This window comes from Pediculus humanus, genomic scaffold, assembly GCF_000006295.1.
Source record: "Pediculus humanus corporis 1103172107540 genomic scaffold, whole genome shotgun sequence".
NCBI classification, from domain to species: domain Eukaryota; kingdom Metazoa; phylum Arthropoda; class Insecta; order Psocodea; family Pediculidae; genus Pediculus; species Pediculus humanus.
This window is the reverse complement of record NW_002987155.1, coordinates 283,933-300,073: the sequence shown is the minus strand read 5'-3', so window position 1 is coordinate 300,073 and position 16,141 is coordinate 283,933. Positions and strand designations below refer to the sequence as shown.

Genomic DNA, 16,141 nt, shown 5'->3' with positions numbered 1-16,141 from the left:
AATAATAATAATAATAATAATAATAATAATGATAATAATAATAATAATAATAATAATAAATAAAAAAAAAACGTTCAGCAAGTTTGAGGTCAATGAATCTACACACACACACACACGGTTTTCGTTTGTTTTTAAATCCACAATATGTTTGTTTTGTTTTTGTTTCGTTTTCTGTTTTCTGTTTTTTTTTTTTTTTTTCTTTCTTGATTTATTCACAATTATTTTGTAACTTAATAATAATTTTGTAAATGGAAACCGTGTCTACCAGGGGAAAAACAAACAAACAAACAAAAAAAAAGTGAACATTGAATTGAAAAAAAAAAAAAAAAATAATAATAATAAACTATACCAATGATAATACTAATAATAATAATACTAAATAACGTTATTTCATTATTAACCTGGTAGACAATGGCTTTTCAAAAAAAAATGATGATAATAATAATAATAATAATAGTAATGATAATAATAATAATAATATTGACGATAATTAATATAGAAAAGAAAATTGAAAAATAATTTAATTCTGACATAACGTGGAATCGCGCAACGGGGACAGGGGGAGGGAACGTGGCAGTAGCAACAACATCGTAACGTTCAGAAAGTAAAAATAAAAATATTAATAAAAAAAAAAAAAAAAAAAAAAATCACTTCCTCACTTCGTCTGGGTGTAACAAACACGTTATTGTCGAAGCAGAAGAAAGTGGATGTGACAAAAGCAAAAAAAAAAAAAAAAAAAAAAAAAATTCCACAGCCATAAAAAATCGTATCTGACGAACAAACCCGTGTGTTTTCTCTCTCTCTCTCTCTTTATTTATTTTATTTATTTATTTTTATGTTTTTTTTATAATAACGACCGCCATTTTTCTTTCTTTTTTCACTTTTACTCGAATCGCACTAAAAATAAAACTCGTTTTAATAACTTTTATTTTTTTTTTTTGTTAAACGTCAAATTCATTCGTGGTGCCGTTCGAAGAGAGAGAGAGAGAGAGAGAGAGAGAGAGGACAAAGGTTTAGTAACCTTTTCCTCATACGTCTTTAGGGCATCGTAACCTTTTCCTTTCATACGAAAACCTTTTCTTTTTTTTGGAGGGGAGGGAGAGGTTTCAAATTTTCACATTTGTATAAAAGATTATTATTGGAAGACGACGACACTAAATAAACCAAGGGCCTCTCCAACCGTTCGAAACCGTTTCTCCGTTTGTTACGTTACGTGGGGAGAGGGAGAGGGGGGAGTCGTTTGTTCAAGGACGATGCTCCGCCAATGAAAATGATAATAATCGAACGCATTCGGGCTAAAGCCTAAGTGAAAAATAAACGAGTCGTGACTTTCACATGCTCAATTTCTGATACAATTGTATTCAAATTAAATTTTTTTTTTGCCTGCCAGATATGCCAGAAAACGAGTCGTGAATTTAATACGAAAAACAAAAAAAACTAAATCGGGAATATTAGAAACTGAGTCGACATGTGTGTTTATATGGGGGGGCAGGGAGAGGAGAGGGGAGTGACAGGGAAACGAGACTCTTCCCACCATTCTTCAATTTATTTCTGCCAAATCCAAAATAATTTTTTTACATGTTACTGACACCCAAATGAATTTCTCAAAAGTTTCTCTCTCAAACAATGATGTTTTATTTTCAAACCAGCAAGAAAAAACACAAAATCCCTAATAAACAATAATAATAATAATGATGATGATAATTATTTCTTCCATAATTTGCACAACAACAACAAGTATTAAATAATTATTAATTAATGGGAAAGTTAATGAGGGAAAGAAAAAAGAAATATATACATATAGAAAGAAAATGAGAGGGAGAGAGAGAGAAACATTATAAATCACTCGCACATTACACACACATTCTAATAATAATAATAATAATAAAAAATTCAAATGAATAAATTTCGATTACTTTCACACACAAAAACTTATCATATTTTTAGGAAAATAATAAAATGGTTTCTCGACTGATCCCTCAAAATTTTCTTCTGCTATTACACCGAGCAAAATTAAACAAGACAACAGTTATATTGTTTGGTAAAATGTTAAAATTTCCAAAAAGAGAGAGAGAGAGAGAGAGAGAAAGAGAGAACAAAACCAACAATGGATAAAAATTTCAATTAAGAGCAAATGGTATATAAAGAATTTGTTTTGGGCTTAACCTCACATTTAAACTCGATATATGGATTATGAAATTGTTTGAAATGAGGGTGAGGCCAACAATTTGAAAAATAAGAAGAAGAAGAGAAAAGAAGTTTCACAAGTAATAAATTTATTATTATTGTTATTATTATTATTATTATGAATATCATTACTAAATATGGATTTTCCCAGTTTTTTTTTTTTTTCATTTAATGTGACTTTCATTCGAATTCGAATAATTTCATAACATGGTGTAATTGTTTTCCTTTTTGTAACTCATTGTGTATATCACATGTGATGAAAACTTATCGATAAGAGTTTTTCATGTTACAAAAAAATTATTATTATTATTATTTCATTTTCGACAAAAAACAACTCACACATTGTGGATTATTGTGGTAGATTAAGCAATGATAAATTAAAAAACTATAAATAATCATTTTGTAACCATTTATCAATGACTCAAAAGCAAGATGTATTTCTCTCTCTCTCTCTCATTTATGGTTTAAATCATGTCTGAATATTTAATAAAGTAAACCATTTTTTAAAAATTTGATACAAACAAATAAATCGAGGAAAGAAATTCTTTTTTTTTTTTTTTTGCAACATCTTTTGTTTGATTTTTTTAATTTGTACCAAAAGACTTTTGCAAAATAGTCAGAGAGAGAGAGAGAGAGAGAAAAACATGAGTCACATGAGTCGAAAAGTAATTTTAAAATATATATATATATATGTGTGTGTGTGTGTATGCATATTTATATGTAGGACTAAATATTATGTGAATTCAGGTTTAAATTTTGTCACACATTTTAATTAACAAAATTTCAATTAGTGTAAAAGTAATGGCGGAGTGGGGGGGGGAACAATTAAAAAAAAAAAATTACCCAGTGTTAAGTAATAGTAATAAGAGTAACTATAATGATGATGATTGTGATTATAATTAACTATAAGTAATCAAAAAAAAAAGTTCTTAAGACTACTAATTCTTAAAAAAAAAATTATTATACGTTTCATATAAAAGATGTATATTTAAGACGTAACCGATTTTTTGAAATGACCTTGAGGTAAAATAATTTAACTCATGTCCTCATCGTGCATACATAAATTTATATATATATATATATATATATATATATATTTATTACCTGACATAATTTTCCATGTAACAATTTTAAATAATATAGAATGCATAACGTTTTCATTTTTAAAACAAAATTTTAGTTTTTTTTTTGCGAACGTTATGTGTCCTATAGTTATTTCATTCCGCGCCATTAGTAATGTTAAAAAAAAAAAAACATGGGCGTTTGTGTGTCATAGTCAAAAGAATAAAAATTTAAAGTTTAATTTTTTGTAATTTACCTTAATTATAAGTTCTATTTCTGGAACGTCTCCATTGACGGAACCATTTTCGCCGTTTTCTTCGGCCATTATTTAAGAAATAATATTATATATATTTATATATAAATATATAACAAACTAAACGAAAATTATTAATTTTCACAAAAAAAACTCCTTTCCTCTAAGATACTCGGCTAACTGCGACTCCACACAAACTAAATGTACGAAACGTACTTGAACGTTATGTTATTACGTAGTCTTACTTAGCTTATGAATATATATTACTAATTCGTTAAAAATCTGATAGAGCGCAGCACGTGTAATTTATGCAATGCCTCCTGGATTTTTTTTTTTTTTTTTACAAAAAAAAAATTATTTTTAAAATAAATTTACAAGGATAAAATTTAATTGCGTCGCATTAATAACACGTTATTATTATTTTTAGTTTTTATAAAACTTTCAACGAATAATTTATATTTTGTTTGTAAGAAAAATATTCCGCGTTTTGAATTTGAAAAGTTGAATTTTCGATAATAACGGCAGCGTTAAAAAAACCGACCAATTAAAAGTAAACATGGAGTAAGTGATCCAAAAAAAAAATATTTAACCAAATTTTTTGTTTTCATTTTTTTTTTTTTTTTTTATTTTGTAATATGTTTTGAATATGAAGTGAATTATATAAATTATTTGTATTTACATACATGAGCACATTACATCTAGTCAATTCTAATGCATTTAAAATAATTTCTAGGGATGCACAATCAAGAGCAGGAATATCAAATTCAAACTCACAATTACTTAAATCACCAATTCCAAGTTTGAAAAGTTTTAGAATAAATTTAGAAAGTTGGATGGAATATTTACCAGAAAATTTGACCCAAATCCCATTCATTTATTTGGCAATACCCGGTAATTGTTTTATTTCTATATATATAAATAACGCTTTTTTCGCTTTTAATAATTAATAATTTAAAATCAATTCATCAAAGTATATAACATATTCACTCTACAATATAAACGTACAAAGAAGGATGCTGTTAATAATAATAATAATATTTAATTGCGCAAAAGTTGTTTACAAGGTCACATATTTTTATATTCATTCTTAATTTCATTAAATAAAAATTGTGCCAAGTGACCTACACTCGCACACACACATTTATTAAATAAATAATAAAATTTCACATGACATATCATTATTATTATTAAAACTTAACAAATTTTACATTTAGTATTTGAGGGATTTTGCTTTAAATAATAATAATAATAATTTGGGATGGAGAGTGTGTTTAATTAAATGAAAATGAAAAAACGAGAAGGGTTAGAGATTAATGATGTGTTTTCGGTGTCACCCATTAGGTTCTCACAATTCGTTCAGCTACAGTATATCACCTAATTCAGGTGTGAGTCCAGATTCTCCATTGGTTGTACAAAATATTGGAAAATGGTGTAAACCCCTAGGAAATAAAATTATATTCAAATGGTCACAGGGTCAACAACAAGATGTCACTAGACAATTATATTTAGGGATAAGATATTTCGATATAAGATTGGTTATATATAAAAATAACGATATAGTTGTAGCTCACGGTTTATACGGTGGACGGATACAAGGTTTCCTAGAGGAAATCAATCAATTTTTAACGTCTCACCCGAAAGAATTTGTCGTATTAGATTTTCAACATTTTTACGAATTCAAAACGGAGGATCACGAAAGAATGATAACTCTATTGGTGAACATATTCGATGATAAAATATGTCGAAGGGATAGAAGAATGAGAGAGAACACATTGGATTTATTTAGACAATTTGGAAATCAAATATTAATCGTGTACAGGCATATAATAACAAAATTAAATGATATTTTTTGGCCATCGGGAACGTGGCACACTCCCTGGCACGATAAAATCGACGTTAACGAATTATTGGAATGTTTAAATAAGGGTTTAACAGAAAGGAAAGATGGAATGGGTCACGTGACTCAAGCCATATTGACGCCGAATGTTAAATACATAACACTACACACATTTGGTAGTTTGAAAAAATTGGCATATAAATCAAATGAAAAAATTGTTTCTTGGTTGGAAACTAAAACGTGCGGAATGGGTGGCGTTAACGTCGTCATATGCGATTTCATTGAAGGTTACGATTTCACAGAAAACGTCATCAAAATAAATTATAAAAATTTATAGAGATTTTTTTTTTTTTTTTAAATCACTTGACACAATAATAATAATAATAATTATTATTATTACAATGATGCGTGACAGGTCACGTCATGATAATAATTATTTATTTAAATATTAATTATTTTCACTCACTCACTCACTCTCTTCTCATCAACTCTCTGACTAATCAATGTTTAACGTCCAGTGTATTTTTTATTATTTTTATATTTTAGTTTTTACACACGTGCGTGCGTGCGCGTGTACACGTGTAATACACGCATATTTTTTTTAAATAATTTTTTTTTTGTATACTAACTTACCGTATAATGTCGCCAAAGTTCACTTTATAATCATAATTGTAAATAGTATTAGTAGTTGTAATGAACAAAAAAAAAATAGTGTACGTTTATACAAACGGTTGTTTTGTTTGTTTGTTTGTTCGTTTGTTTATATGTGTATATGTAAAAAAAAAAAAGCAAAAAACAATTAAAATAATTTTTTTTTTTTTTTATATATTGGTCAAAAATTTGTGAGCTTTCGTAACAAAATAAACGACTATCAACAGAAAAAACATTTATATATATATATAATATAATTTTTTTTTATATGACACAATTTTTTTTTTATTATTAATATTTAATTTAATTTAAAAAAAAACAATAATAATAATAATAATTAGAAAATTTATTAATCGAACACACTTATTAAAATAAGAATGAGAATGAGAAAAAAAATGGCTGCGATTTCCTATCGGAAATAAAACGATATAATAATATATATATATATATATATATATATTAATTTGAAAGAAATAACAACGTTCGACATCGTTTTCCCTTTCCGTCAATATATAATAATAATAATAATAATTAACATGCCGCCATTTTTAATTGTGCACTCTTGGCACGAATAATAATAATAATAATTACGATGAAAGAAATGCTATAATATACTCGCATCATTCAAATTTCTAATGTTTGCAATGTGGTAACTACCCCCAACAGGTAGTCGGTCAATACATAATCGCGCGCGCGAATGTGTACATGTGGGGTGTGTGCGTGTGCGTATGTAAATATATATATATGTACGTGTGTGTGTGTGAATTTGAACTTTGGTTGCCTTGTGACCATTTCACAAGTGAAATAACTCTCCCACTCTCTTCTTTCTTCTTTCTTGTGGTTCTTTTATTTTGGCGTTGACGACATTGATTGCGGTAACACCTCACCCCTCTTTTGGGGGAAAGCGGGGGGTCGAGAACCGTTCGAAGTAATAATAATAATAATGAAAATAATATACACTTGTAGAATGAATGGCACGTGAAACATACTTGTAACATGGACAGGTAATTGGAAGATTTCAAACGTACGATTCTTCTTGGTGGTCGTCTTGATCGATAATTATTCTTCTCGATAAGGCTTTCCTCAGGTGATACGTCGTGATGGGTGCTCTCGTATTGAGACTCGTCGTGCCCACCGTCGGAGGAGGCCTGTACGGAGGAGGGATTTCGATAGTTCGAGATTTTTGCAAGGGTGGTAACGTGTTTTCTAATTTTTTTAAATCGTCTCTCACGTGATTACGATTAGAATTTATGCTTTTGTGAACACTGTGACCGTCTTTTTTCGTCCTCGTCACCACCACGTCTGGCACTTTACATGAATAATTTGTTTCATCGTATCCCGACCGATTCCAATTTTCTCCGTTCGGAGGAGAATACCACTTTTGATCCACGCTATCGTGCCTCGTATGTTCCTCGAGCGGAGGAAGTGATTTAGAACGTTGAGCGGCTGTTTTGTGTGCTAATTCTCGCTGTCGTAACCTTCCCCTTCTCTCCGCCGACTTTTTCTCATCCGGAAGCGGATCCAAGTGCACGGGAGGAAGGTGTTGGAATTTACGTTCTTTGCACATCATTTGTCTCCCGGTCGTCGTTTCGCACGGTTCCTTGGAATGACTCCCGAGTAGGGATTCTTGGGATGCCGACCTTGCTCCCGTCGAATCCGTCGGAATTCCACCGGAATTGAGTCGTTTCAATTGCGACCGCTGCCTAAACCAATCTTGCCTTTGAAAATTTGAATTTATCACTCCCGATCCCGATCTAACGGTTTGTGAGTAAATTGAATTTGAACGATTGCGGCAACAGTCTTGCACTCTTTCCTCCCATCCTCTATAAACTCGTACGTATTTCCTATTGGGCGTAGTCGTCAAAGCGGATGGAGCTAAATTTGTATTGCCTCCCGGTACCGAATACGAAGGCGATACCTGAAAATAATTAATTTCCTTGTATAAAATTCCATTCATTTGCCTTTTATTTTCCTCCCTTTCTCGAGGAGTGTTGTAAATTAGATTTCGATATTTGAAAAATAAAAAAAATCCAATCAATCAGTGTTGCCAATCTTACCTTATTGTGCGGATGATAATTATTTGCGTGAGTAGGAGTTGTTGTGTTTGAATAAACACCTCTACCCGAACCGCAACTGCTACTCGACGTGCTTTCTTCTTCATCCGGAGTGTACAATTGTGAATCCGACATAGTTAATCCCGAATCCCGACTTAATGACATTTTATCTTTCCTAGGTGGATCAAGTAGTTCTCTTTCTAAGGAGTCAATTGATGAATCATCTCGCCGAAGACCACCAGCTGCGTAACAAAAATCGTTATTACCTATCGTTATTAAAACACGTTCGAATTTATTTTTAATCTTCAAAGAAAAAAAAAAAAAAAAAAAGAAATAAAAGGAAAAAGAAAAAAAAAATTTTTAAGAGGCTTACAATGAAGGCTATCGGATTCTTCGGCACCGCTATCTTGAGGCCTTTCCGGCGGTTCTCCTAATAAATGCGGTACGTGAGGTCCAATTATAACTTCACAGTGTGTGACTAATGCTTCGACCAAAGCGGGAACGGCTTTTGAACCTGCCGGAGTCATGCAAGGAGTCCAAAGTAAACTCGGTCCGACGCAAACACCCAAATTACCGGCGGACATTAAATTCAAAGATGATTTTCTCGCAATGTGATGAAGTACGCATAGGAAATGAGCCAAAAGGATTTGATTCGATTTTGGAAGTTGTTCGACGAGACTTTTCAAACGGAGAAGACGCTCCGATTGATTACCACAATTGAGAGCTTCCAACCAAAGGGGGTATAGAGTCGACCCGAGTAGAGGCTCCGGTAGGGACCTTAAAAATTCTTTTAACAATGCGGCAGTGACCAACACAGGTACCACGTCCAATTGTACGTCTTCTCCGCTATCTAACTTGTCTCTCAATTCTCGGACTAGTCTAGCGTTGGCTGATTTACGAAATATACCTTGGGTAAAGGGTCCCTTTTGAAAAACTTGTTGAAACATAGACTGAAACATAAAAACAATTATTATCACAATTAAATTAAGTGAAAACAACATTTTTTTGTATGATGTTCATTAAAAAAAAAAACCTGGTAAAACATAAAATTTTTCTAAGATAAAAAAAAAACTCGTTATAAAAGGGAGACAGAGAGAGAGAGAGAGAGGAAACAACAACAACAAAATTACGTTTTTCCTCGATGAAATAAATAAAAACATAATGTGAACCTTAAAACACGAAATTAAACGTTAATTTTTCATTTGCGTGAAACCTAAACATTTAAGACATCGTTATGAGGGATCATCATAATTTTAAAAGAGAATCTCACCATAACGGGGGGCGGCGGTAACTCTCCATCAGTAACTTTCGACAAAGGTTGACCAAATAGTACGCCTGGATATGGATGATCAACGCAATCGTCCTTATTAACGCTGCGTCTGAACACGTGACGTATTCTCATGGGTGATTTCCTACTCTTCTTCCTATCTTTTTTCCCTTCCGCGCTCGCACATTCCAACGGCCTTTGTATGTTTCTTAATATGAATTGGCACCTGAAAGGTTACCATAAGACAAATTCACTCGACCATCCTTTTAAATGAAGAACCTAATAAGTTTTAAAGGAAAGTAGGAAAACTCACCTCGTGAGCATGTCAGGTCCGTGTACGTTATTGCAATGATCCAAATCGAAACCTTCTTCCGTGCTCAAACCCTCTCGAAGACAACTTAATTTAATGGCAAAGGGTCTTTCGTGACCTATGAGCGGATATGGTGCTTCGTCTCTCGACGTTTTCGCCCAAAGTTGAAATTCTGCCGCGTTTAAACCTCTCATTTCTAAATGATCTAATGCTAGTGCTATACATCTAGTGGCAGTGTCGTGTGGTCCGATGCTAAACGTTTTTACCTGTTTAATCATAATAATTACTATTACTACAACCCTTATCGAATGAAAAAAAAAAAAAAAACGAAAAATTTTTAATGCACATGGAGACAATCAGACAAACAAACAAAAACCATGTACCCGCGCACGTACTCACTCACTCACACGCACGCACACAGGTAAGCGTTATCGTGGGTACCCTTCTCCTCCATTCGTATCGAAGTCATATTTTTAAAAAAAAATTTTTTTTTTTTTTTTGTAAGCAGACTGTCGTCTAGAATATTGGAGACGGTTTGATTGTCTAATTGTTGTCTTTCGACAAAAAAAAAAAAAAAAACCTTTTCTAGAATTCAATTAACGTTTCATGTCTGGTACTTACGTATTCGATACCCGTCGATACGTCGTTGTACAATACTTGAATATTAGTCGATTTTGGCTCTTTTTCTCTTTCAATGGCAACGACTTCGCTTAATTTATTCCACCACAAATCTCTAGTAGCTTGTGTGCTATTAAAAAAAAAAAAACGAGTAATAAAAAATCTAATAAACAAACGACAAACGATATTACAGTTAATATAAATTTGTTTTTAATCACTCAACGTCAAAAACAAAACAAAATGAAAAAAAAATTAGGTAATAATTTCCAAAAAGTCAGACGCCATTAAAAAAAAAAAAAAAATCCACAACATAAAATTTAACGACTCGATGTACCCATCAAATTTTTTTTTGTTTTGTTTAAAATGAGAACAACAATAAAAAAATAAGGACAAAAAAAATTATAAAGAAAAAAAAAAAGAAAGAAAGAACAACAACAAACGTGAAAGCATCAACATCAACAACAACAACAACGCGACGATGTGACCGCCCAGTTTTCAATTTAACTTACAAACCCAATTTATTATTAATAATAATAATAATAGTAAATGTAATGAAAAATTGGAAAAAGTATAACGAATAAGAAGACATGACGTCAAAAACGACGACGATGATGGAAAACATGGGGGGAGGCAGGGAGCAGGAAGGAGGTGGAAACGGTGGTAGTGGCTACGACAATGATGAACACTCCCCAAACTCGCATACCAAATTCATCTTCTCTTAAATTCTCCCATCACAAACACACAAAAAAAAAAGAAAATGGTGATGATGGTGATGATGATGATAATAATAATAAAGTACCATTCGAGTCGTCGTTGCCGTCGTCGTTAATTGGTAATTAGTGAGAACTCAACCGCTTACGAATCTTAAACTAATCATTCTTATTTTCATTGACAGACACTAAGAAAAAAAAAAAAAATTAAACTCAGACAAACGTAGCAGTAGAAAATAAATTTTACCATCCCTCTCCCCCCATGCTCCCTCTCTCTCTTCTCCTCCTACCTGTCTTATCATCATCCACGACCTACGAGTTTCCCTCCCTTTAGGAATAAGGAAAAAAAAACCAAATATTTCTATTACGTATCTTGTCAAAAAAAAAAAAAAAAAAATTCATCTCGTTTTGACGCGGAATAAGAAGAATTTTTTCAAAACGAGTTCATCGTCCTCATACTATATAAAAATAAAAATATATTTTTATATATATATTTATAACGTACCTGATGTCGCGTACGAGGTTTTATTAAGGAAATGAAGAAAAAGAGAAACAAGGTACGAGAGGTGTGCGTGGTTTACTACAAACACTCACGAAACCGTTACGAATCACGAACCCCCCCATCTTCCCCTCATCCACCACCACCACAACCCTAATTCATCATTTATTATTATTATTATTATTAATCGATTTAATCAACCTGGTAAAAATTTGCAAAATATTAATTAATTCGATTAAATAACGTGGAACGAGTTTAACGTTCTTCAACTTTTTCAATTACTTCCACGTTCGAATTTTCCCCTTTCGCATTCACCTAGTTATGGGGGGGTAAAAGGCATAGACGTACGAGTAACAAAATAATTTTTTTAAATTCAAAGTGTCACAAGAATCACGCGAAACGTTTTGCCATACGAAAAAACAAAATGGTCGATCGGCATTTATAAAAAGTTAGTCGAGTCGGCGAAAAAAAAAAACAAAACTTCTGCTTACGAGCAGAAAAAAAAAAACAATTAATCCACGATTAATTCGATAATCTAATCCGAAAATTTTTTATTTTTATTTTCTTAATCCCAAAAAAGTTTTTTAATCTCATAAATTGTAATCCAGTGATTAAGCAGCGGAAATAAGCGGAAACTCCAAAATTAACTAAAAAAAAAAAAAGCGTGAGCGAGATTTGACGATGATGACGATGGAAGAGAGTTTGTCGTTGTCGTTGTTTTTTTCATTATTATCATTATCATTATTATTATTTATTTGGCAATGAATACAAAAGAATCTTCAACGGATTTTTTAATGAATCTTATTCGAATGAAAGATGAAGCCAAAGTTTTTTTTTTTTTTTTTTTCATTTCCCTTAAGTTGGCAACGAGCCCGATTTTTTTTGTTAATAAATAAAATATTCGATTCAAAATTATAATAACTATTTTCCTATTTTAACGTTTGGAAATTAACAAACGTGTTAACAAACAAACAAACGGAGAAGGAACAGACAAACAAACGATTTAAAAGTGCTAAACTTATATACGGTCTGCGGAAGTTGTTAGAAAAAAATAGTTTTTTGTTGTTTGTTACCTTCTTTTCCCTTCTTCTTCTTCCCCGTCGTCGTCGTCGTCGTACGGAAATAAATTTTTTTTAAATTTTTTTTTCCTACATTCCAGTAATTTCCAGTTTGTCATTTTAAATTTTTTACATTGCGATGATAACACTGGAGTGACCGGCCTGGAATCGAATTCGTCTTGATTGTATTTAAGACAATCGACGCGACAACAATCATTAATTAATTTATCCGATTCTAACGACAAACACCGGATTTTAAATTTTTTCCTATTTTTTTTCGTCGACCAACACGTCGTCGTGTCAACAGAATCCTCGTCAACATCCGCTAAATATTCAAAACTTTCCTCGGATAATTTCAATCTCATTTTTCCCTCTATCTATCTATCTCTCTCTAACACACAAAAACAAACACAAACTTTAAATTTATTATTACTATTAATCCATTTATAATCCCAAAATTATATTAATCCCACGTAAACGATAGTAATAATAATAATAATAAATGCTTTTTTTTAAATAACGATTTCATATAATCCGCACACAGTAAGAAACACGACGACGAGAACAAACAACGACAAACGCGATGATCACAAAAGAAAGCAAAGCACAAACTCACTGAAATTTTTATGTTTCTTCTTCAAAAAAAAAATTCTTTCACTTTTTCTATCTCTCTCTCTCTCTCACTCTCTTTCTCACTCGTCTTTCTCTCACTCATTCACTTTTTTTTTTTTATATAACTTTAAAACAAAAAGTTAAATTTAAACCACAACAACAACAACAAGAAAAATTTTTTTTTATAAATAAAATTATGTTTTAAATTTTGTACTCATCACGAATCGATCGATCAGCTGGTGGTACAAGATCGAATAATAATAATAATAAGAAATATGAACATAAATGCAAAACTTTTTTTTTTTTACCTCCCCTCCCCAGAAAAGAATAAAAAAAAAAATTCTTTCACCTGATTGGTCGATTCAGGTAATCCCTCAACTAAGGGTTGTTGGTTGTTGTTGTATATTTTTACCTCGTGAACTCGTTCTCTCTATCTTTCTTTTTCTCTTTTCTATTATTATTTTCATTACCTTTTTTTTATGATCTTATTCTTTTTTTTTTTTTTTTTTTTTAAAAAAAGATTTTGCTGCTGTGAGAATAAGAGTGGGGTATTATGTACCGGTTTAAATAATAATAATAATAATAAAATTGTCCGTTTTTCATTTTTTCGTCTGGTTTTTTGCTGCCTGTCTGACGACTGGCTGATTATTACACGACGACGTGCCTGACTGACTGTCTCTCTGACTACGGTCCTACTACTAACAATAGTTAACATTTTTTTTTAAAAGCATGTCGCTGATAATTTAAAAAAAAAAAATTAGTCTTCTTCCACGATTATCTTACATTTTTTTCCATTACCATCCGTGGTACACGTCCGACAGACACATTAACGCGTGACATTAACATAACTCGACACTTTTCTGGAAATTTTTTTTTCTTTCGAACGTTACCCTCCCCCCGTTCTCCCATCTCCTACCCCCTTCCCCCAGGGACTCGTTTAAAATAAATAATGATAATAATAATAATAAACTCGTCAAAATTTTAACCCGATCAACAAACATTCTCATCATTTCGAATCCTTCGAATCATCCACGTTCTTCCCACAGCCCCTCCCTCTTTCCCACGATTTTCGTGCGTGACGTCACAAGGAAATCGAGTAACGTTCCAGATATTTCGATGAGATGAAATTTTCCAAAAAAAAAAAAAAAAAAAAAAAATGAGGAAATCAAGTTGGAAAAAATTTTCACCTTCAAAAAAATTTTTTTTTTTTTTCCAAACAATTAATCAAACACAATGAAATCCTAACAAAAAAGGGGGAGAGAGGGGGGAGGGAGAGAAGAATAAGTAATTCGAAGTGGAACGATAATAATAATAATGATATTTACCCTCTCTTTATGGGTTGTTGTTGATGATGATGATGTACCTACCACCAAAATTCCTTACCGACCGTGGAAATAGATAAGAAATAATATTTTAAAAATGTTCTTTCACTTATCAGACTGTCTAAATACACGATAAATCAGATAAGAAAGCAGAAGACGCGTCGGGTAAAATTAGTGGCAGTGGCGAAAAAAAATAATAAAAAATAATTTGCATCGTTTTTGTTTGTTTACCTGAAAGTAGCAACGACGTTGGTTGTCGGCCAACCGATAACGAAAGAAGTTTCTTGACTTTTGTGAACTTCGATAACGTCTTCCATGGAACATTTTGTCATCCATATTTCGGATATTCTTACTTTTTCTTTCAATTTGAAATTACCACCCGAACGTGCTTTTGCAACGAGTAATAAATCGTTGAATAAAAACAAATGTCTTTCCTGACTTTGAACGCCCTGAAAAACCAGACAAAAAAAAAAAATTATTCCGGAACCGGAAACGTATTAAAAATTGTACGAAAATAAATAAAAATTAAATTTTTGAACTTACCGTTGTGAATTGTACGGGTGTTTCCAATAGGAAAACTCTTTTGTCTTGTCCATCTTTCGGTAATGATTGTTCTTCCGGTTCCGTTCTTTTCGCCGAGAGAGCTCTTTGTAATTTCGATGCCGTCGTACTTCTTTTACGTATCAAACCTTTCATACGCATTGTTAAAGCGTCTTTATCGTAGAGTCCCAATGCGTCACCAGGAAATAAATCTTGTATCCTTTCAAGATCGCTTTCTTCCTGGCCTTTTTTCACAACCTGAACAACAAAATACAAAAAACCCTTAAAATACATTTTCTAATGACACGTTTTTCTATCGATCGATAGGTAGTAGTAGTACCCTGCTCCCGAATTTCGCCCTCTTTCTTTTCGTCGAATCCTTTGTCGATTTTATAACATTTTCAAATAATTAATTAATAAAAACACTCACGAATTAAAAGTTCAAAGGTCAAATGTTACTTTTGATAAATCACACCTCCGCGATAACAAAAAAAAAAAACGGTTTTATGATCGTCGTGAGTTTGATGACAGGAAAATAGAATTTAAGCGTCCGTCACGCGGCGAAATATTTAAAATGGCAATAACGCGCTTATAATGCTATTTTTTTATTTTTTTAATTAAAAAAACGTCACCGTGATGACGTCATAAGATCAAAGTTTAATATCTAGTAGGTCTTGTTTGTCTGCTCTAAAGTGTCGTAACACCTCGAGCCTTCGAAATAAAAAACATTTTAAATTATTTAATCGTGGCCGAAAATATTTTCAGTAGGAAAACAAAAATGGCGCGAATTAAAACCGTTCGGGCGTTTTTTTCCCGCGTAATAATAATAATAACGATGACAAAACACGTTCGAATCGTTTGACTAACAAAAACACAATTGAATTAATTATGTTGATTTGTTTAAAAAAAAAAAAAACGCCCAACAAACAATAAAAAAAAAAAATTTGCTGCGGACTCTCTTTCCGCAAATCTTTTTTTTTTTAAACTCTTGCTTACATTCGACCAATTAACAATTAAATCGTTTTAAGATGCTGACACAGAAGGAAACGATATGAACGAAACGTAATAATAATAATAATAATAATAATAATAATAATAATAATAATAATAATAATAAAACGATTCGGACTTTGTAGCGTGACCGCCATTTTTTTTTCTTTC

The 16,141-nt window shown here is 31.7% G+C and overlaps 2 protein-coding genes across 2 annotated transcripts; one reads left to right on the top strand and one right to left on the bottom strand.

The window, feature by feature from the left end:
* Window positions 1-4,185: 4,185 nt before the first annotated feature.
* On the top strand, window positions 4,186-5,676 carry Phum_PHUM189860 (Variant-surface-glycoprotein phospholipase C, putative; the record flags this gene model as incomplete). The annotated part of the gene is made up of 2 exons (XM_002425233.1): window positions 4,186-4,393; window positions 4,844-5,676. 2 exons carry the CDS (start codon window positions 4,186-4,188, stop codon window positions 5,674-5,676), a joined length of 1,041 nt encoding a protein of 346 aa, XP_002425278.1.
* A 1,332-nt stretch (window positions 5,677-7,008) lies between these two features.
* On the bottom strand, window positions 7,009-15,274 carry Phum_PHUM189850 (Rho GTPase regulating protein, putative; the record flags this gene model as incomplete). Its single annotated transcript, XM_002425232.1, has 8 exons — window positions 7,009-7,908; window positions 8,048-8,286; window positions 8,418-8,994; window positions 9,315-9,537; window positions 9,625-9,887; window positions 10,243-10,369; window positions 14,672-14,889; window positions 14,984-15,274. The coding sequence occupies 8 exons, from the start codon at window positions 15,272-15,274 to the stop codon at window positions 7,009-7,011; spliced, it is 2,838 nt and encodes a 945-aa protein (XP_002425277.1).
* Window positions 15,275-16,141: the final 867 nt, after the last annotated feature.